Source organism: Cnephaeus nilssonii (assembly GCF_951640355.1).
Source record: "Cnephaeus nilssonii genome assembly, chromosome: 7".
Taxonomy (NCBI): domain Eukaryota; kingdom Metazoa; phylum Chordata; class Mammalia; order Chiroptera; family Vespertilionidae; genus Cnephaeus; species Cnephaeus nilssonii.
In genome coordinates, this window is record NC_137078.1 from 72,715,188 (window position 1) to 72,737,300 (window position 22,113).

The 22,113-nt window shown below is 40.9% G+C and overlaps 3 protein-coding genes across 4 annotated transcripts in view; 2 read left to right on the top strand and 1 right to left on the bottom strand.

Annotated features, from left to right (window-relative positions):
* Positions 1–22,113, bottom strand: part of RIMS3 (regulating synaptic membrane exocytosis 3) — a 273,736-nt gene that overhangs the window by 196,987 nt on the left and 54,636 nt on the right. The gene's annotated exons all lie outside the window — the stretch shown is intronic.
* EXO5 (exonuclease 5) lies at positions 641–6,932 on the top strand. Of its 2 annotated transcripts, none has more exons than XM_079776662.1 (3): positions 641–709; positions 1,531–1,587; positions 5,148–6,932. In XM_079776662.1, exon 3 carries the CDS (start codon positions 5,174–5,176, stop codon positions 6,284–6,286), a length of 1,113 nt encoding a protein of 370 aa, XP_079632788.1. In that variant the 5' UTR covers positions 641–709; positions 1,531–1,587; positions 5,148–5,173; the 3' UTR covers positions 6,287–6,932. The 2 variants fall into 2 exon arrangements, with proteins under 2 accessions (XP_079632788.1, XP_079632789.1); XM_079776663.1 differs by lacking the exon at positions 641–709 and adding an exon at positions 1,275–1,289.
* ZNF684 (zinc finger protein 684) lies at positions 10,667–21,225 on the top strand. Its single transcript, XM_079776661.1, has 5 exons — positions 10,667–10,794; positions 12,188–12,226; positions 14,871–14,997; positions 15,320–15,415; positions 19,383–21,225. Exons 2-5 carry the CDS (start codon positions 12,212–12,214, stop codon positions 20,300–20,302), a joined length of 1,158 nt encoding a protein of 385 aa, XP_079632787.1. The 5' UTR covers positions 10,667–10,794; positions 12,188–12,211; the 3' UTR covers positions 20,303–21,225.

The window sequence follows — 22,113 nt, forward strand, 5'->3', positions numbered from 1 at the left end:
CTTACCTTTATTTTACATTTTAAAATATAATTGTGTTATATTTCCCAATAAAAAAGGTTAATTAAAAATTAAGTAAATAGAAAAGAGAAATACGTTCATGAGACAAGCGCCAGCATCTTTGAAAAGCGAGTTCGTGGTTGTTCTCTCCGCTGGGAAAGCTGGTGCGAGGTGCAGAGGGGGATGGAGCATTCAAGGTGGCAAAGCAAGGACGCATCACTTCACGGACTGAGGCTGCGTGCCAGGGAGAAAGGAACATGCCCAGACCTTTCCCGGGCACTGCCTTTCCCGGGCACTGGCTCGACAAGTCGCCAGGAAACCCCGCCAGAGTGGGCGCTTCTAGGTCAAGTGACAGCGCAGCTCCGTCACCAGCCAATTGAACCACACGCGCAGCCGGCGGCGCGCAGGGCGGGCCCTGCCCCAAGGTGCACCGCGCACTGGGGCCCTCCACTCGGCGCTGCAGCTGGAGGGACTCCGGGCGGATCCGCAGCCTCGCGAGGCCCAGCACGGGGCGGCGCCGCTGAGGCCTCTGGGAGGGGGCGGGCCTTGGGCAGCCGCGGGGCATTCCGAGCCGGTTTCCAGGCGCTTTGTGCGAGCCTGGAAGGAAAGGGCTGCTGCCTGACTGCTCCTGCGGGCCGAGAGTGGAGTCCCGGGGCAGTTCCGAGGCCGCAGCGGAGCCGAGTGGAGTCCGGGGTTCGCAGGAGGATCCGAGGTTAGGGGAAGGCCGGCGAATGGGGGTGGCGGACTGAGGGCTGCGTTTCGAGCTCAGGGGTCTGTCCCCGCGGTTGCCACGCCCCTCACCCTCCTCCCCGGGTGGCAGCGGCTCCCGGGAAGCGGTTTGTCTCGTCTGCCCGCGCCGGCCAGGCTTCTGTGGGCTCTGGACCTTTCTTCCCTCCCGGAAGCTCCTGCGATCCGCTGGCACCCCCTCCGGAGGGGCTGTCATTCCTAGCTCCCCCAGGACATTGTAGGAAGCGCCCAGAAATCTTTAGGGCAGGCATGGAACTCGGGGAGACCGGGCTTTGGGACCAGTGGAAAGGCACCTCCTGAAGGCAGACGTTCTCGGAGCCCATCAGTCCGGGCTGCTCCAGACAAGTAGGTTGCTAGGGTGGAGGCAGTGGCAGTTCCGCAGGCAGCGCGAACCCAGGGAACGCTCTGTGAGGTCTCTGCCCGGGTTTCCGGACTGAGCTTGAGGCTGGAAGAGGAAACTGACCGCGGAGCTCCTGGGGACCTTTTTTAAAAAAAATCCTTTTACTTGCAGGGAGCAGGGGTTGGATCAAGTAGCTGCATCCAAGGTATGGGGAAAATGAAGTCCTGGAGGATTTGCCCCTGGAGAGAGGCAAGCGTTACCTAGGACCTGGGGTGGGCTACAGTTTGTGCAGTGTGGGCCAGAGAGGAGGGAACGCCACCAGGTGAGGGAATGGTCAGGTGAGAAAGGACAGAAAGTCCCCATTCTGCCACAGCAAAGCCCAGAGTTGCTGATCTGGATCCATTGGTGCAGACCTGGTGTTTCACAGCTCCTCTCTCCTCCCCCAGCTTTGTCATTTCAGCAGCCTGCCTTCCCCGCGAGGAGGAAGATCAACCAAGTCCCGGGTGAGTAGTTTTCCGCTCTCCTAAGGTTTACTCTCAGCTGTCAGAGGGAATTGACACACTGTCTCTTCCTTGGGAAGGGGAAGAAGATCCACATTCGTTCAGTGCTAATATATATATACTGTTTTGTCACTCAGTCGTTTGGGTAGCCGAGCACAGTTGGAAGGAATACTCTAATTTTAAAGATGTATCAGTAGCCACGGGAAAACTTGGCCAAGAGTAAATACTTCCTAAAGCAAGTAGCATACCACTAAATACGACTGACCTAGTCAGGATCGGATTCAGAACCCAGATCTGTAAGCTCCCCAGACTCTTGATACAATGCTGGTGTTTCCCAAACATCTCATTCACTTGCCACCTAATGACTTTGCTATACCTACGTACTCTCTGTGTTGTTATTCTCGTATTTTAATTTTTAACGTTTATTTAAAAATCAAACTTGTCCTAAGAAATACTACCTATGATATTATACATTTGATGGATGCTCTAGAAGCTTTACATGTATTCTAAGATACATCTAAAAATATTGATCAACATACCATGTGAAATCATCTCATGTCAAAAAGATTGCATTTTGGGACACAGTGCACTGCATCATGCTCTTGCTGCGATATTTTCTGCATGGGAAAGTCTAAGCAACCCATCTGAGTCTAAACTATCCATCCCCAGTACATTGTTTTATTCTTTTAGATGAATAATTCCACACACAATGCACCTCTCTCCCCTCTTTGTGTCTTTTCCACAAAACGTTTCACTTACCTGTTCAGAGATACTCTGTTCTCAATGTTGCATGAAAAACAAGTAGAAAGTCCATACCTTAAACCAGTGATGGGCAACCTTTTGAGCTTGGTGTGTCAAACTTCGCCAAAAAACTGAGCATAACTCGGGTAGTGTGTCACTTTGAGGAAAAAGCTAACTCCAAGACTCCAGTCGCAAATATTTCATCCTCAGGAGCAGCAAATGTTTCATCCTTGGCATGCGGCCGCGTGTCATCAGAAATGGCTACACGTGTCAGTGCTGACACGCGTGTCATAGGTTCGCCATCATTGCCTTAAACAATACTGTCCGATAAAGCGTCCTGTCATCAGGGGAAATGTTCTAAATCTGTGCCTTATAATGTGGTACCCACTAGCCACATGTAGTTACTGAGCACTTAAAATGTGCCTAATGCAACTCAGAAAATGAGTTGTAATTTTATTTAATTTTATTTAAGTTTAGTCACTTGTGGCTGGTGGGTACATATTGAAATGAAATATTTTCAAGGTCAGTTAATTTGGATTTTGTGCCCTGTCCCTGGTTGTTGGGGAAAACCCCGAAGTATACCTATTCATTGTCATTTAACTTGAGTTTCTTGGTGGAGAGGAAAGATACTCTCCAACCTTCAGGGACTTCATGCTCCAAATAACATTACTCATTTTGAAACTGTCATCATTTAAGGCACATTTGCAGTTTCAGACACGTGCAAATATGCAGCTTCTGTGTTTTAATTCTATTTAAGTATACCATTTTCAAGGCATCAGTTCTTAAGCTCTAAGCCTGGGAGTTGGTGCATTCAGCATATTCATTGCTTATTAGAATAGCAAGGAGGATATGGCCCATAATTATCTCAATTGACTTAAATTCTGTGTCAAATTATTTATTTTTTCTGGCACCCTAAGTCAAATACTAGTGGACTGGTCATACCTTGTTTTGTTTTCTCTCTATGCAAGGTTAGATATGTGAGGTTAGGAGGAAGGCTTAAAAAGAGTATCTTCACAAGATAATTTGCCTACTTTCTTAAGATTAAAAGTACTTGAGAGACAAAACAATCAAATGAGATGTGTGGTCTTTGTTTCCTGGTTTAAGGAAAAGCTATCCAAGACATTTTAGGGCAGTTGGGGAAATTTGAATGAGGACCATGATGTTAGGGTATTACCGATTATGTAAGATGTGATAATAGTGTAGTTAATGTGGGAGAATATACATATTTATATTTAAAGTGTTATGATGTCTATAATGTACTTTAAAATAGTTCAGCCAAAAAAAAAAAAGCACACGAAAGAAACAAATGCAACAACATGTCAACAGTTGTTTATCTAATTGGTTTGTATATGGCCATTCATTGTTCTGTTCTGTTTTTCTGTATGTGAAATTTTTCATAGTAAAATTTTTTAAAGTACCTGTCCTACAGTAGAATATTCAGATATTGCATGTGAAATATTTATCTCAGTGTCTAGCACACAATAACTACACAATAAATATCACTATTTGTATAATTGATTATATTATTAATATTAATGTGCTTATTAACAGATATTTTCCATCATAAGTTAATGTCTTGTGGAGGGAGAAAATAAAAATGTTAGGAGTATAAATTACAGTCAGTAAGGCTAAAATTAAGCCCACAAAGAGCTTTCTGTCAGCCATTTCCTTAACATCTCAAGTATAAAAAAAGCAACTGGTTTCCACATGTGTCTGTGAATATCCTCTCTCATTACTTCATGCTATTACTTTGTGTATGAGTAGATCTATTTGTATTAATAGTTAGTCTTTAAATTTTAATCCTGCAAACTACATTTAAAAACAGTCATTGTAGAGCTGATTTTTCTCAAGAAACAGTTTGTAATTGAGATTTATTTGCATAGTCAAGGATTTTGTATCAATGGAATTATAGAAGTGATCCATGGTAAACTTTCAAAGATCGTTCTAACATTTACAAAGATCTGTATTCACGTAAAATAATGAAATAATGTCCCCAAGTCAGTAGAATTTTTTTTTAAAGAATAGTTTATAGCCAGGCCAGTGTGGTTCAGTGGTTGAGCATTGACCTATGAACCAGGAGGTTAGGGCACATCCCTGGGTTGCGGGCTCGATCCCCAGTAGGGAGTTTGCAAGAGGCAGCTCATCAATGATTCTCATCATTGATGTTTCTTTCTCTCTCTCCCTTCCTCTCTGAAATCAATAAAAATAGATTAAAAAAAAGAATAGTGTACTGATTTTTAGAGAGAGACGAAGAAATATCAATGTGAGAACTAGCATTGATTGGTTGCCTCCCACATGCCCCCTACTGGGGATCAAGCCTGAAATCTGGGCATGTGCTCTGACCTGGAATCAACTGGCAACCTCCTGGTGCAGGGGACGACGTCCAACCTACTGAGCCACACCAGCTAGGGCTCAAGTCAGTAGAATTTTGAAGTAGAAAAGACAAAACTCAAATCTTTTTTTTAAAATTTAATTTAAATTCTTTATTGTTGAGAGCATTACATATTTTTCCCCCGTTGACTCCTCCCCACCCCCTCAAACTCAAATCTTTTAAATGAAGAAATTGAGACCAAGGAAAGTAATTTGCTTAAAGTCACACATAATGTGTCAGATTCAAAAATAAAACCATTTTGCACCTAAAAATTTTTTTAAGTGTTCATATATGGATGATACAAGGAGCCCTATTGTAAATTGTACCTGTACTACAACTCTCTAGCATTACTAATTGTTGCAAACAAATAGGCTTCTTTAAGGAATGTAAATAAATAGTCATAATTCTGTTTATTTATTTGGATAATGCATTTCTTTAACATGATGTGCAGGGCCTAGCCCAATCCAGAGCTGTGACATGGCAGAGACGGAGGAAGAGGAGAAGGTGTCAGCAGAGGCCTCAGGGTTCTCGGATTTGAGTGACTCAGAGTTTCTGGATCTGGAGGATACCCAAGAGTTGAGTGATTCACTTAGCAAGCCTGGCCCTTCTTCTGAACTCACCGGGAAGGATGGCAAGCTCATAAGCTTTCCAAAGTGGAAAAAAGGATTGGATGTCTTATCACCCATGGAGCGATTCCACCTTCAATATTTGTATGTGACTGACCTGTCTACTCAGAACTGGTGTGAACAGCAAATGGTATATGGAAAGGAACTTCCTGGTTTCTTGGCACCTGAGAAGGCAGCTATTTTGGATACTGGTGCCAGTATCCACCTAGCTAGAGAACTAGAACTTCATGATCTTGTGACTATCTCCATCACCAGTAAAGAAGATGCGTGGGCAGTTAAGTTTCTGAATATGTTATCAATGATTCCTACCCTGCAGTCCGAAGGGTGCATCAGAGAGTTTCCAGTGTTTGGAGAAGTGGAGGGTGTGCTTCTTGTTGGAGTGATTGATGAGCTGCACTATACACCCAAGGGGGAACTGGAACTGGTTGAACTCAAGACACGCAGACGCCCTATGCTCCCTCTGGATGCTCAGAAAAAGAAAGACTGTTTTCAAGTCAGCCTATACAAGTATATCTTTGATGCCATGGTACAAGGGAAAGTGACCACTGCTAGCCTAATCCAGCACACAAAATTGCATCCAGAAAAGCCCCTGGGACCTTCAGTGTTGAGGCATGCTCAACAGGGAGGCTTCTCTGTGACGTCCTTGGGTGACCTCATGGAGCTGGTCATCTTGTCTCTAACGTTGTCTGACCTTCCAGTCATTGATATTCTGAAGATTGAGTATATCCACCAAGAGACTGCCACTGTGCTGGGTTCAGAGATTGTGGCCTTTGAAGAGAAGGAGCTGAGAAGCAAAGTGCAGCACTATATGGCTTACTGGGTGGGCCACCGAGAGCCGCAAGGAGTTGATGTGGAGGAGGCTTGGAAATGCCGGACATGCAGCTATGCAGATATCTGTGAGTGGAGGAAGGGCGGTGGGGTGCACAGCTCCTCGCTAGAGCCCCAAGCCAAAAGAGCCAGATGAACAGAAGGTACGCCTTAAGGAACTTTCATCCTTCCTGCTCCTGATGTACTCACAAAGTAAAAGAGGGCCAGTCCCTGATGTACACACAAAGTAAAAGGGGGCCAGTCTTTGGCTTTCATATTTTCTCAGCCTCTAACCACTCAAATCTAGGACCAGTGCTTGGGTGAGTGGGAGAGATCTGGGATTATACTGTACCTGAAGCTTCACCATAAATTGCCAAGAAGACAGGTGCTCATCATGGCTGGAACAACAGTATCCTTCAGCAATCGTTGCTTTCCTAAGAAGATTCCTCAGTTTCTGTTAAGTCTCTTCCCTATTTTTTCTCAATCAAGGCTTTCTGTATTTTATATAATAAAATAAAACACTGTCCAGATTGGTTAACTGATGGGTGGTTTTTTCCCCCATAATCTCAATCCTTCATAGGTAACCACTATAAATAGTTGTGTGTATGCTGACCTTGACCTTCTGGTTCATAGACTGACGTTCAACCACTGAATCGGCTGGGCACTTTGTGGTTTCTTACAAAATAGTTGAGGCACCTCAGGATCACTAATGATATTTTCTACAAATACTTCCCTAGTTTTTAGACATTTGACATGTCTAAATAATTTTATCTCTCCCTTTTGAATTATGCCTAAGGAGTCTTAACCCCAAATTATGGACCTCTTGGATTCTTGCTCAATGAATGGCTAAATGAAAAGAGATGTGACAACAAAGCTATTTCTTGATTTTTTTAAAACATGCTTCCTGGGCCAGAGAATGGATTGAGTACCTTAAGTAGGATTAGGTTCAACTGTTCATAATAGAAATTTCCAAAACAATCGTGGTTAAACAAAATAGAATTTTTTTTCTCTCTTATGAAAAAGATAGTCTAGTTCTGATGGGGTACCCCATGGTGTTCGGAGCCCAAATTCCTTCTCTCTTATTTCTCTAACATCAGCAGGTATCTTTCTACTTCATAGTCCAAAATGGCTGCCCAAGCTCCAATCACCCATTACACATTCAGTATAGAGCTGAAATAGGAAAAGGGCATCATTTTAAGGACACTTCCTAAATTTGTACCACTGCTTCCACTTCCATCCCACTAGCCAAAACTTGGTTACCTGGTCATAGCTAGCTGCATATGTAAATTTTGTTCTGGGAAAGCATATTCCCAGATAAAAACTGGAAATTCTATGAACTATAAAAAAGGGAGAATGGCTATTGAGTGACAACTTGCCATCTTTGCCCCATTGAAATTTTCAGGAACACAGCTTGCAATTTTTGCCTTGCTAAGGACGCTAAACCCTAGGGGAAAAGAGGAAAGATGAACATGACTAGTCCTTAATTGGTCCCCACAACCCCATCCCAGCACCAAAATGTGTTAGAACATTTAGGTTAAGGCTCATAATTTTAAAAATCTGATGTCATCTGCTAGATGGAGTCTGGACAACTTTTTCCTTGTCTTGCATAATCTGGGGCAAAAGCATCAGATTGAAAGGGTCAAGTTTCAGAATTTGATACTCGCAAATCCATTGGAGGCCTGCAGGAGGCAGGTCCTCAAGAACATGAAATTCTTGGAGACTTACCTAATGATTCTGGGCATCCTGTGGCACCAAGAAGACAGCAGATTTGAGAGGACCCAGCCAAGAGATTCAGTTCCAGTCTTCCTGCTTTATATAGTTTAGCAGAGAATATGGACAAGTAATCAGGCAATGACAGCCATGTGATAAGAGCTAGTATAAAATGGTAGGGTGGTACAAGATGGTATAGGTTCACAAAAGGAAGTCTATACTGGACTTGTGAGAAACATTGTACTTACTAGATTATTAGTTTATTACAAAGGAATACAATATTTGCCCTTCTGTGACTGTCTTACTAGTATTTCACTCAGCATAACGTCTTCAAGTTTCATCCATGTTATAGCATGTTTCAGATCAATATTAAAAAATAAATTGTATTTGTACAGTTGCAATAAAAAAATCAAATGGAAATTTAAAATACAGTTTATAAAATAAAAAAGATGAAATACTTAGGGATATTTTTGACCAAAAAATATGCAAGTGTTTTACACCAAAAACTAGAAAACATTGCTGAGAGAAATTAAAGCAGACTTAAATAAATGATACATACCAGGTTCATGGTTCTCTCCAAATTGATCTATAGATTGAAGATGCTGAGCCAGACAAGTTCCATAATGCACTTATGAGGATAAAACTATAGACAGTTTCACATTTATTCAGTATTCACAAATAATTTTTTTAGCACCCATTAAGTGCCAGGCTTTGGAGGCAATGTCATGAACAAAACTAAAATTACACTCACACCATTTCCAATGTGTTTGTGATTTTTTTCTCCACCACCAACTGAGTATCCTACAATTCAGCTCAATTCTGACACTATCTACCTGGTAACAGTGTCAGATTATCCAGGTAAAGTGCTCAGTCCTACGATTTCCCCTTCCCCCTCCATTTCAGATACTAATTGCAAGTCTAGGTTGTCACCTGTGCTTCTGACCTATAGGCTATAGATTGGAGGTTCCAATGATCCCCTCCTCATGTTCAACTAATTCGATAGAGTGGCTCACGGAACTCAGAGAAACATTGTACTTACTAGATTATCAGTTTATTACAAAGAAATATAATATAGGAACAGCCAGATAGAAGAGATGCATAAGGGCAAGGTGTAGGGGAAAGGATACAGAACTTTCACGCCTTCCCTCTCTGGGCTCATCACAGCTCCCCAACCTCCAGTACCTTCCTATCTTCGCTTTCAGCTTTCTATAGAAGCACTCATAAGAGGAAATCCTAATTCTCTCACCACCAAATCTGTCTGCCCATCTACATCTGTATCCATGAACTCTGCCTCCCCTTTTATTTCAGTGGATTAATTGTACACACTCTTACAATCGATCCTTATGATTGTATACTGGATTCCATCCCTTCTCTCAAGGACTTTCCTCCTGCAACTGTCCTTTCTCTACTGTGTTGTCAGTTTTACCCTCTCTATTGTATCATTTTTATTATAATACAAATATACTGTAATTTCTTCTATCTTAAAAAAAATAAAAAATCTGGCCCTGGCCAGGTAACTCAGTTGGTTAGAGGTCCTCCTGACATCAAGGCTGCAGTTGGATCCTCGGTCAGGCACATATAGGAATCAACCAATGAATTCATAAATAAGTGGAACGACAAGTCCACATTTCTCTATGTCTCTCTCAAAGCAATTTTTAAAAATTCTGAACCCATAGCCACATGCAAAGACAGCTTTACTTTTCTGTCCATCTTAAAAAAGCAAAACTTCTTAAAAGTATTGTCTATACTTGCTTTCTCCACTTCCTCTCTCATCCTTTTATCCCACTCTTATCAAACTTCCACCACTATGCCAAAAAGGCCTGTTTCAACAACTTTCACGTTGCTAAATTCAATGATCAATTCTTAGTTCTCATCCTAGTTGACCTATCAGTAGCATTTAACTCAGCGGATCACTCCCTTCTTCTTGGAACATTTTCTTCCCTTGATTTTTCAGATCCTAACTCCCCTACTTTTCCATCTATCTCACAGATTATTCATTCTCAATCTTCTTTGTTGGGTCCTCTTCATTCCCCTGATCTAAGCTACTGCATTGCTAGAAGAAACCAAATTTGAGTCAGGGTAAATTATTCTCTTAGCATACTGCTGATTTAGATTTTCCAGTACCGGTATTTAAAAACTCTGGCCCTAACTGGTTTGGCTCAGTGGATAGAGCGTCGGCCTGCAGACTGAAGGGTCCCAGGTTCAATTCCAGTCAAGGGCATGTACCTTGGTTGTGGGCACATCCCCAGTAGAGAGTGTGCAGGAGGCAGCTGAATCGGTGTTTCTCTTTCATCGATGTTCCTAACTCTCTCTCCCTCCGCCTCTCTCTTCCTCTCTGTAAAAATAATAAATAAATAAATAAATAAATAAAAATTCTGATGTCTATATTTTTTAATAAAAATGATATGTACACCTGCTTTTTTGTGGAGAGCATGGAGTCAGCATAACTGACCCCATTTTGAGATGTGGACTCTACCCATGTCCAGGAAAACAGCCAAAGCCAAGGGAGGTAACCAACAGGTGACAAGAACTTAGAGGACCAAGCGACCACCTAGGGTCCCCGCTTGATCAGGCACCCTGATACTATCCTGGGGTCAGGACATCGAGTTATACTGGCAGCCAGAGTGACCCCCACACTTTTAAAAATGAGCATGGCTCTCAAGGCGGCCCCAGAGATAGCAACCCTGGAATTTACCCCCAAGTGAGGTGGAAATATCTGAGGTTTTCCGGAAACTAGCTCCACGTGCCTTATGGGAAATGTAGTCTCGGATGGATGGCCTACACCGCGGGGGATCCTGGGAACTCTAGGTGGGCTGTTACTTCCGCATAATTTTCGAGTCTGTGTAGCGTGAGTGACAGTGGGTGTTGCTCGCCGAGTCTCTGGGAGATCTCTGTAAACTGATGGAGGACTTGGAGCGAGCCGGAGCTGGGAGCGTAGCGGGGAAAGGCTGACGGGTATGACTGCGGGACTAAGGGAGGGCGGGGAGAAAGGCGCTGGGTTATTGGCTTACCCAACCAAAGGTACACTCAGCAATCCGCACCTGCGGTCACTTGGCGTGTGTGTTCCTCCCAGCTCTGGAGTAGTTCAGAGAAAGCTAGCGCAGGGCTCCGGCGGCCTCTCAGTGGGTTCCTACATCCCGGCTGGGGCAGGGGCAGGGGCAGGGGCAAGCTTAGTTTGCATTCCTGCCTTCGTTGGTAAAGGTCACTGTGTAGATCAAACTACCTTTCTTGGTTACAAGAGCACCGTTGGCCCTATCAGAGCCTGCAGTAGGAAATGTTAAACCTGTTCAGGGGATTTGGGAAGAAAGCATTTCTGGAGAAACTGTGTATTCTCTTCTTAAGGTATTCTCACAACCATCACCTGAAGTAACTTATCTTCATGTTACGGCATGCATTAACTAAAGCTGAGAGAGGTGAAGTTACTTGGCTAGACTCATACAGCTTAGTAAGTGGAAGAACTGAGATTTAAATCCAGATGAGTTTTCTCCAAATTGCATTCTTTTTTTTAGAAGATAGCACCCTGCAAAACACACACACACACACACACACACACACACACACACACACAAAGAGTTGGATTTATTCTTCTTTTGAAATATTTGAGCAGTGAATATTGAGTATATTTCGATTTGCTGGCATTTTTTAAGGGGCACTAGGTGAATCTATATATCTTCCAGTGAAGATTATATAAATAAAGCTGTGAACCCCTCTTGCACATTTTAGTCTTCCTAGGGCCCCAGCTGTACTGGTTAGAATTAAAAAAAAAACCCACACTGCGTTCATAGGAGATGGCAAGTTTCCAGAGGGGGTGGAGGTGGGGAGAAAGAGAGAGAAGCAGAAACAGTTTGGAGTCTAAACAGAAACAGATTTGGAGTCAAACTGCTTAAAAAAAAAAAAGTTCCTGGGTCATTGGCTCTAGCCTTCTCAAAAAGCCAACCTAATTTGAGATCTCTTACACCAACTTCAGAGTGGACACCAGAGAATCACTAGAAGGAATGACTTCCAGAGATACTGAGCATCAGAGACCAGGTTTTTAGTTAGTCTTTTAACTCATTTATTATTATTTTCTTAAGATAAATTTTTGGGGTAAAACATGCCACTGGTTCAAAGGTTAACAACTTGCTGTTCAGTAGGAATGTATCACATCCATATATTCATAACAGAATCACAAGTAGACATCGGTGCTTATAAAATAGGGGCTTTTCTGACTTGCTAGAAACATTCTCCCAGTAGGTGGCATTCTCTGAGGCTGCAGTGTGGGTGCTTCCATTCTGATAGAGCAGGGTTCTACATTGCAGTCCTGGTTTTTCATGTCCTTCTATTTACTTCCTAATTTTTACTTTCATAGATCTCTGTGCAAGAGTTGCAGAAAATGATTAACTTCCAGGTAAGAAATTCCTTTATTCAGTCATTTAAGTCTCTCAAAAATCCATATAAAAAGGAAATGTATAGGCAGGGAAAACATAGATTGAATAGATTAGGTCCATAAAGAAATTTAGAAAATAGATAAGTTGATATTCAGGTCACAGGGTTTGCACATAGTTGGAGTAAATTTGAGCTGCATTTGTGTGCTTAATATTTCTGGCCGTCATAGAAAATGGGTAACCAACCAGTTAAAGTATTGGCATTGTCTGTGAGGATAAAGCAAAATAGTTCCCCAGATAAATAAAGTTTTTCCTGGCACAGTTCTTTGAAGAAAGTATCTTCTAATGGGCCTTCATAGAGATAATACTAAAAACATTCATAGCAAGAACCTATGAAAAAATACAACATCAGATTTCCTATGCCTTAGAATATTCCCTAGAGTAAACAGAGAACACAGTGCCAAGCAGCTCTATATAAACCCTTTTAATGTTTATGCAGAAAAATAAGTAAAAGGTATCCTTATACCTTTTTCAGGGTTCCCAGCTATTCTTGATCATTTTCTCTTGTGCATTTTAAAATCAGGTTGTCAAAGTCCCTAGAAGAGTGTGTGTTAAGTATTTTTATTGTGATTGCATTACACTTTTAGATTACTTTGGAGAGAATGACTTTTCAATAATGAGTCCTTCATTTATTTAAATTTTCTTATAACTTCTTCATTACAGTTTTATAGTTTTATTGTAATTCTTGTACATTTTTTGTAATGTTTATTCTTTTTTAAAGATAAATATATTTTTTTTATTTAGAGAGGAAGGAAGAGGGAGAGAGAGAGGGATAGAATTATCAATGATAAGAGAGAATCATTGATCAGATGCCTCCTGCACACCCCACACTGGGGATCGAGCCCTCAACCTGGGCATGTTTCCTGACTGGGAATCAAACTGTGACCTCCTGGTTCATAGGTTGACGCTCAACCACTGAGCCACGCTGACCGGGCTGTAATGTTTATTCTTACACTAGAGGCCTGGTGCACGAATGCGTGCATGGGTGGGGTCTTGTCAGCCTGCCCTGATCGGGGTGGGGGTGGGGCCAATTGGGGGCGGGGCTGGCCTGGGAGAGGGCCTGCAGGAGGTCGGCTGGCCAACCCTGCCTCCAATTGGGGGGAGGGGGCCCACAGGAGGTTGGCTGGCCACAGTGCACATCATAGCGACAGGTCGTTCCAGTCATTCCAGTCGCTTGGCTTTTATATATATAGATGTGGCTATTGAGAATAGTATAGATATTTTTCATCATATTTTCTTATTGACTATTCTGTCATATAGGAAAGTATGGATTAATCTGTTTAACTTTATAGTCATGCATCACTTACGACTGAGAAATGCACCATTAGGCGATTTTGTCATTGTGTGAACATGATACAGTGTACTTACACAAACCTACACATATAGGCTAGTTACGTACTTTTACTATGGATTTACCTATTCTGAACATTTTATACAAATGGAATCATATAATATGTGATAATTTGTAACTAACTTCTTTCACCTCACACAATATTTTCCTCTATTTTATAGATAGCTTTTTGCACATGATGCAGTATTGTTTATCAATCCATTAATTGATGAGTAGCCATATTGATTTCACTTTTTATTCTTAATAATTCTGCTTGAACAGTTGTGCACAGGTTTTTGTGTGGGCATGTATTTTTAATTCTCTTGGGTATATGCCTATGAGGAATTGTTGGATCATATGGTAACTCTATGTTTAACATTTTGAGGAACTGCCAAGCTGTTTTCCTTAGTTGCTGCACAATTTTACAATCCCACCAGCAATGTATGAGAGTTCCAGTTTCTTCACATCCTTGCTAACACCTGTCATTGTCTGTCTTTAATTTTAGCCATTCTAGTGGGTGTGAAGTGATACCTCATTGTGGTTTTGATTTGCATTTTACTGATGACTAATGATGTTGAGCATCTTTTCATGTGCTTATGGATTATATATGTCTTTGTAGAAATGTCTGCTCAAATCCTTTGCCTATTTTTAAATTGGGTTATCTCTTTATTGTTGCATTATAAGAGTTCTTTTTATATTCTAGATACAAATCTCTCATCAGATATATAGTTTGTAAATATTTCCTCCCATTCTGTGTTGTCTTTTCATTTTCTTGATGTTGTCCTTTTAAAATTTTGATGAATTCCAGCTTATCTATTTTTTCTTTTGTCACTTATACTTTTTCTGTCATATTTAAGAAACCATTGGCTAATCCAAGTTCACAAAGATTTACTCCTATGTTTTCTTCTAAGAATTTTAGTTTTAGCTCTTACATTTAAGTCTCTCACCCATTTTAGTTTATTTTTGTATATGATGTGAGGTGTGTGTGGAAGAGTTATCCAACTTCATTCTTTTGCCTGTGTATATCTAGTTGTCCCAACAACATCTGTTCAAAAGACTATACTTTTCCTCATTGAATTGTCCTGGCACTAGTTGAATATTTTAAGTATGATTTTTGTTTTTATCACAGTCTATTTTTGAATCAAACATGCAGTAGTTATCATATATAACTTTCTGGAAATTCAACAGTGAACATGATAGGACTGTAAGAAGCTGACATTCTCTTTGAAGTCCCACGTGATTCACACTTTAGTTTGAAGATCAATGTGCTATTACAGGGATCAGTGACATTCCAGGATGTGGCTGTGGACTTCACCTCAGAGGAGTGGCAGCTGCTTGACTGTGATCAGAGAACCTTATATTGGGATGTGATGTTGGAGAACTTTAGAAACCTCATCTCAGTGGGTAAGGACAGTGGGTGGTAACTTCTCATTGTAATTCAGAATGCATTAGTAGTGCCCTTCCTGAAGACTTGTGAAAGCTGTGAACATTCTGAAGCTTTAGTAGGTTTGGCCCTGAGTTTTAGTGATCAAAGATTTGTCATCCTGTTTGGGCGTCAGTGTGTTTATGCTTCTACCTCCCAAATGGAGGAGGAGAGTCTTTCTGTTCTAAAGGCTGTTTGTCATCCTTTACAGGCCCTGAGACTCAAGGAGGCAGACCTGAGTTGTGAGGTAGTTGTTTGTCCCTATCACCTTGTTCCCAGTTCTGTGTTGTTTCCCATGAACAGGGGGTCCAGTTACCAAAACAAAAGTGATCTTCAAGGTGGAGCAAGGACAAGAGCTGCAGGTGGTGGAGGGAGAGAACCCACATTGGAGCTACCCAGGTGAGTGAGAGAAAACCAGGTAGGTGGGAGTCTTTGGAATTGGTCAGTGAGGGACAGGCACCTTTGAAACATTTTTCAGGAAGTATCTCTTAGAAGCCACACACGTTTGGAAGTGACTGGGAACACTTGACATAACATCATCAGGTCCCCAAATGACACTTTCACTTTCACTCTCCCCACATAGCTGTTCTTTCTCTTTGCTCAGCTCTTGTACAAAGGATGGCCCTCTCCTCTCTACTCTGGCTTCTCACACTGCCTGCTTCTAAATCCTTGCTTTGGTCTCTTAATTCCTAAAATCCTCATTCTCCTTCCCTCCCCAACATGATTGCAGATCTTTTCTATACATCTAATTATTAGAGCAAGCATGTCAAACTCAAAGGCTAACATGGGCCAAATAAGGTTTAAGTTTATGTGGGCCACAAAAAAAAAAAAAAAAGCTTCAATTTTCATAGAAAAGTAGGTTTATTTCGATAGAGACATGAATACAAAGGGCTGAAATAAATGAGTAATTGTTAACATAAAATAATAGAACATTTTAATAAAAATTAATATTTTTTCTTGAACATTAACTTACCAGACACTGAATAACTGCACAAATTAATAAGCGTAATGCAAATAAACCTATTTTTCTTCTTCTCTGAAAGTGAAATATTTCCTGTTTTGCACACCAAACAAGTCAGTACAAGACTAATGACGTGGCAATCTGCTGCTAAAATATGCGCTGCTAGTATTAGTGGAGAGAAATGGTGCACATGTGCGTAAGGTGCATAAGGGAAATGAATGCAACACGATTATAGTAATCAGTCATTAGCGAATGTTGTAATTCATTATTAATAATCTACACTAATAAAAGAGAAATATGTAAATTGACTGTATCTCTGTGACGCCCACCAGCCAATCAGGAGGGAATATGCAAATTAGCAGGACAAAGATGGCAACGGCCCAGCCGCTCCAGGCGCGGAGCTGCTGGGTGGGGCAGGACACCGGGTATGAGGGGGAAGGGTGGGGGGCGGAGGGAGCTACAGGAGCGGCGCTCCGGCCGGAGCGAAGCAAAGACTGCAGACTCCAGCCAGAGTTGGTGAGAAGCCTGCAGACTCCGGCCGGAGTCAGCGAAGATGGAAGGCGATGGCCAGAGCGAAGGCCTGGGTCCTGGGTGCCGGAGGAAAACCGATGCCGGCAGCCAGGTGAAGGAAGGCCTAGTGCACGAATCTTCATGCAACGGGCCTTTAGTTATGTATAACAGGATATTGTAAAAATTTAGTTATGAAATTTATATTAAAATGTTTCCTACCATTATATTGGCTGGGCCACAAAAATATTCGTTGTGAGCCGCAAGTTTGACATGCTTGTCTTAGAGGGTAGTCAGATTGTGTGGATTTTTGAAGACTTACTCCACCAGTCACTGTCTAGCCTAATTACTTTGTAGCACAATTTTATTTATAAGATAGGGATAATATTAATCCTGAAAAGCCCTATGGCTTCTAAGGCATGTTTTCTTATGATAACACCCTGAAGAGAAAGACCTATATCAGTTTTTCCTTTATACCATTGTTGAGCACATAATGGGTATTTAGTGAACATTTCATTAATTCATTGTTGTAAAGTCAGGCATTATTGGAATATTTATTATTCTTTCAAGAAGGCTTTTTGTTATTTCCTGAGAAACATTCAAAGAAAGAAAGAAAAAAAGCCTATTACCTTTTTCCAGGTATGTAAATTGTAGTTGAAAAGGCAAAACATAGCCATGTAAAATATAAGTTGAGTGTGGAACATTTGTTCAGTGCATAACATTGCAGTTTTTTTCTAGTTCATTATCAAAATGCATGATTTAGGAAGCAGCAGTGACTATCTGAGACATTCAGAGAAATGGAGCTTAAAAGTTTAAAGTATGCAAGGATTGGAGGAGTCTCTTTTTGAAGTCATGGAACAATGGCTCCTCCCTAAAAATATCTACGTACTAGATAGGCTGAGAGTGGATGAAGTGGGGCAAGTTACGGTGGGGAAGGAGCATAAGCAAAAGATTGTAGTTATTTAGAGTCTAGAATCCTTGGAACAGCCCTGTCAGTGTGGTTCAGCCATTGAGTGTCAATCCTTGAACCAAGAGGTCGCTGGTTCAATTCCTGGTCAGGGCACATGCCTGAGTTGTGGGCTCGATAGCCAGAAGGGGGCATACAGGAGGCAGCCCATTGATGTTTTTCTCATCATCAGTGTTCTTATCTCTCTACCCTCTCCCTTCTCTCTCTCTCAAATCAATAAAAACATTTTAAAGAAAGTAAAATCCTTGGAACAGAAGGTCTTTGTTGAGGACTAGAAGAATATATGCTTAGATACCATGAGTGAACTCATTATATTGCATAGTTTGTTCATCAGGCTAATTACCCTGGAAATTTCAGTTGGTTATTGTTGATTGAGATAACACAGCATGCTGCTTCCCATTGCTTAAAGTGAGAGAAAACAGAAACCCAATACCCATTGCCGGGGTGTTTCTCAGCATCTAGAAGGGTTCAGGAATCTGGAGAAGGGACTGTGTGTAAATTAATAGAGACTAGAAATATAAATTTGGAATACATGAGGGAGCCAGAGGAGACTTAGCTATAGTAACCAAGTTCTCTCTGAATCTCTGGACCCCTAGCTTTTTATTAACACAAATTGCCCTAAGGCATAGCAGATACACATATCAAAGGAAAGGCTTGGTATACAGTAGGCATTGTCAGGTTGGAGGAACTGCCTTTGGCTGTTCCAGTAGCAGGCAGTAATATATGCAGATTTTCAGGTTTAGGGAAATGCTTTTGGCTATTCCAGCAGACAATATGATTTAGCCCTGCTGAATATAGAAGCCCATCAACCTTTTGAGGACTTCTTGCATTTATTATGACATACTGGAATTAGCTTCCAGCAATCCATACTTAGAACCATTCTATAAAGACATGTGTATTAATATCAATAGCTTACTACTCAGTCTAGCTCCATAGAGGAAGATAAGGCATGGAACAAGAGGCTAAGGGTTTTGTGCTAAAACTCCACATGGAAGGAATCTCAGAAACGGGATTATAACCCCCTCTTTCTGTTTTTGTCTTTTTCTTCTTTTATAAAATGGAGCAATGGATTTGGGATTTATGGGGTGACTTCAGGACAAAGGCAGCTTTCTGGGGATTAGTTTGTTAGATTGAAATAGGATGTAAAAACAGTTCTTGTCAAATACAAATATGACAGATAGTTTTCATATATAGAAATCCAGCCAGAATAAAAATGATAGCATGCAGACAGAATCTATGCTTGGGCTAAAGATAACTTGCCCTTGAATGTCCTGTTGGATATTTGTGTTCCTGTGCTTACAAGTAAGTATATGGGAGAATGAATCCTAGCTGTAGTTAAGTTGGAACCCTGTCTACAGATATCTCTCAGTTGTAGTTTGACTGGGGTTAGAGGACTGGAGATATAAGAATATTCCTGAAGGGAACTGACATTGTGCCAGGTGATTAAGAGGAAAAAGAGATGTGAATGAGGGAAATACAGAGCTATCCTAATAGGGTAATCTAGAAATTAGGTAGTGAAGATCTGATTCTGATCAGCGTCCTCCAAATCTAGTTTTTCCTCTGATATTTTCCTTTAACCCACTTGTTTCTTGTTCCCCTTTCCATTAATCCAATCTCCGCAATGTCTCTCTTCATTCTGTGAGCTAACAAGGCACCCTTGTTGAGCAACCTTTGGTTTCCTTTGTATCCTACTCACTGAACCTTACGCCTATTTTACTGTTTTTCCACAAGTCACAAGTCAAGCCATCTGTTCTCATTACTGTCATTCATCTCCCATTTCCTTTTTAGAGTTTTATTCTTAAAGCTCAGGAGCAAGGCAAATATAGGATTTATTTCAAAATGAGAGATTAAGTTTGAAGTCATAAAAGTTTCTTTCTATAACTGTTGATAGAAAAAATTAACTAGTAATGTTTCATTGTACTCATTTTTAGAAGCTGACTGCCCATTTATTGATGAATCAGAGAAGCACCAGGAAAGCGAAGACAATTTTTTGAATTCAGTTTTGTTCACGTTCAGTAAAATACTGAGTATGGAGAGACTCCATAATTATAATATGAGCACAGATCATATTGGAAAAAATCATATAAATGCAAGAAAAATATCATATAAATGCAAATCACATGGGAAGACTTTGCAACCTACTTTAGATTTACTGAATTATAATAGATGTTATAACAGAGAAAACCCTTATGAATGCAAGGACTGTGGGAAAGCCTTCAAGAAGAACTTTCATTTAATTAGACATGAAAAAAATCATACAAGAAAAAAACCCTTTGAATGCAATGACTGTGGGAAAGCCTATAGCAGGAAGGCACACCTTGCAACTCACCAGAAAATTCATAATGGAGAGAGACCCTTTGTATGCATTGATTGTGGGAAAGCTTTTATGCATAAAACACAGCTCATGGTCCACCAGAGACTTCACACTGGAGAGAAACCTTATGAATGTAGTCAGTGTGGGAAATCATTCACGTGGAACTCCTCCTTTACTCAACATGTGAAATCTCATACACTGGAGAACTCATTTGAATGTAAGGAATGTGGGAAAACCTTCAGGTATAGTTCATCCCTTTATAAACATTCTAGATTTCATACAGGAGAGAAACCCTACCATTGTATTGTATGCGGCAAAGCCTTTGGCAACACATCTGTGCTTGTTACGCATCAAAGAATTCACACAGGAGAAAAACCTTATGGATGTATTGAATGTGGCAAAGCCTTCATCAAGAAGTCTCATCTCCTTAGACATCAGATAACTCACACAGGAGAAAAGCCCTATGAATGTAACAAATGTGGGAAAGCATTTTCCCAGAAGTCAAATCTTATTGTGCATCAAAAAATTCATATGTAATATTCACCTTATGAATATGAGAAAGCCTTAGATATTAAATAAGTCTTTATTAAATAGAGATTTCATGGTGAGGAGAAATCCAAGAATTAGAATGAATTTGGAAAGAGTAGATTTCCATAAAAAGATAATCCCAATCATGTTCTGGAAGTGATAATAAACTTCTTACAGAAAAGATCACAGAAATCATTAAATCATAAGTAATAGAGCGTAGAGCATCGAAAGTAAGCATAAATTAAATAATCAAGGAATCAGTGAAGGCTACATTTACCATCCCTGATTGTTTTATTTTTATAACAAATTATACATTTATGTATGTGTGAGTATAAAATATGTTTATATGTAATAATATATCACGTTTCTGCAGTATCACCATTTTTTCTTCCAATCCTAATAACATGCAAGGGAAAATGTGTTTAAGATGTAGTATGAATTTCAGTAATATTTATATCCATTTGCTGGCACTTTTAATGGGCACAGCAGTGTTACTGAATCCCAGAGTCTCCTCTTTAATTATAAAACTTGTTATAAAGATGTTTTCCTATGTATGTAAACATGAAAACAAAATTTAACAAGATACTAATTGAGAGGGGGAAAAAGCAGTTGTATTCTGTATTACAATAAGCATTCCATTGAGGAAAATAAGTATTTAAATAAGTATGTAAATAAAACATTTGCACGCTTACATTCCTGTTCTTTTTCATTGACATGTTTACATAAGGTAAGCATAGTTCAAGTAGTATCTAACGGGAGTGTCATCTATATTTGATTTTAGTAAAGTAGGGTGTCATAATATCTTGTAACTTTCAAGAAATTGACACAGGTTTACCTCCTAGGAGTGCCTGGAATTTTCTATATGACAACATAGGCAGCATTAATCAAGTTGAAAAGAGCAAATTTTTCTGCATAGCAACTTTGCTTTGGAATGTGACATTAAAAAAAAAAAAAGCCTATCTAATAAAAGGGTGATATGCAAATTAATCATCACTCCATCACAAAGATGGAAGCGCCCATAGCCATAAGATGGTGGCGCCCAGTCCTCTCAGCCCCACTGGAGTCCCCCAGTCCCGGGGGGATGGCCACTGAGAGCAGGCAGTGTGAGCGGCCTGATGGAATGCTTGCTTTGTCACTGCGGCAACGAGGCAAGCATTCCGCGCCTGGCCACAGATGGGCCTCTGGGCAGTGGGTGCAGAGTAGCCAGGCCCCACAGAGAGTTACTGGTGCACGGATTCGTGCGCAGGGCTACTAGTGCAGGCATGTGCCCTTGACCAGAATTGAACCTGGGACCTTTCTGTCTGTCCGTAAGCCTGAGTCAAACGGGCTAGGGCTGGAATGTGACATTTTGTAAGTTCCACATATTCCCTTAAAACAGTGATGGTGAACCTGTGCGTGTCAGCACTGACACGCGTAGCCATTTCTGATGACACACGGCTGCATGCCGAGGATGAAACATTTGCTGCTCCTGAGGATGAAACATTTGCGACTAGTGTCTTGGAGTTAGTTTTTTCCTCAAAGTGACACACTACCCGAGTTATGCTCAGTTTTTTGGCGAAGTTTGACACACCACGCTCAAAAGGTTGCCCATCACTGCCTTAACCCTTTGCACTCGCTAACCCTTTGCTACCGATGCTAACCATGTCGAGTCACACTCGACATCCGAGTGCAAAAGGTTAAAAGAATGAAACATCCATCATTTAGGCTAAAGTTTTTATTACTGTCCATAATATTCCTTGGTAATGTCAAAAAACCTTTATGCCTTTTCTTGAGTGGTGCTAAAACAACTTGGACCTAAATTCAGAAATCAAGCCTCTTCC

Bases quoted from the DNA above. Each gene is read 5' to 3' on its own strand.
- EXO5 (XM_079776662.1), top strand. From the start codon at position 5,174: ATGGCAGAGACGGAGGAAGAGGAGAAGGTGTCAGCAGAGGCCTCAGGG.
- ZNF684 (XM_079776661.1), top strand. The intron at 14,998-15,319 runs GTAAGGACAGTG...TCCCATGAACAG, and splicing joins TAGAAACCTCATCTCAGTGG to GGGGTCCAGTTACCAAAACA. The intron at 15,416-19,382 runs GTGAGTGAGAGA...ACTCATTTTTAG, and splicing joins CCCACATTGGAGCTACCCAG to AAGCTGACTGCCCATTTATT.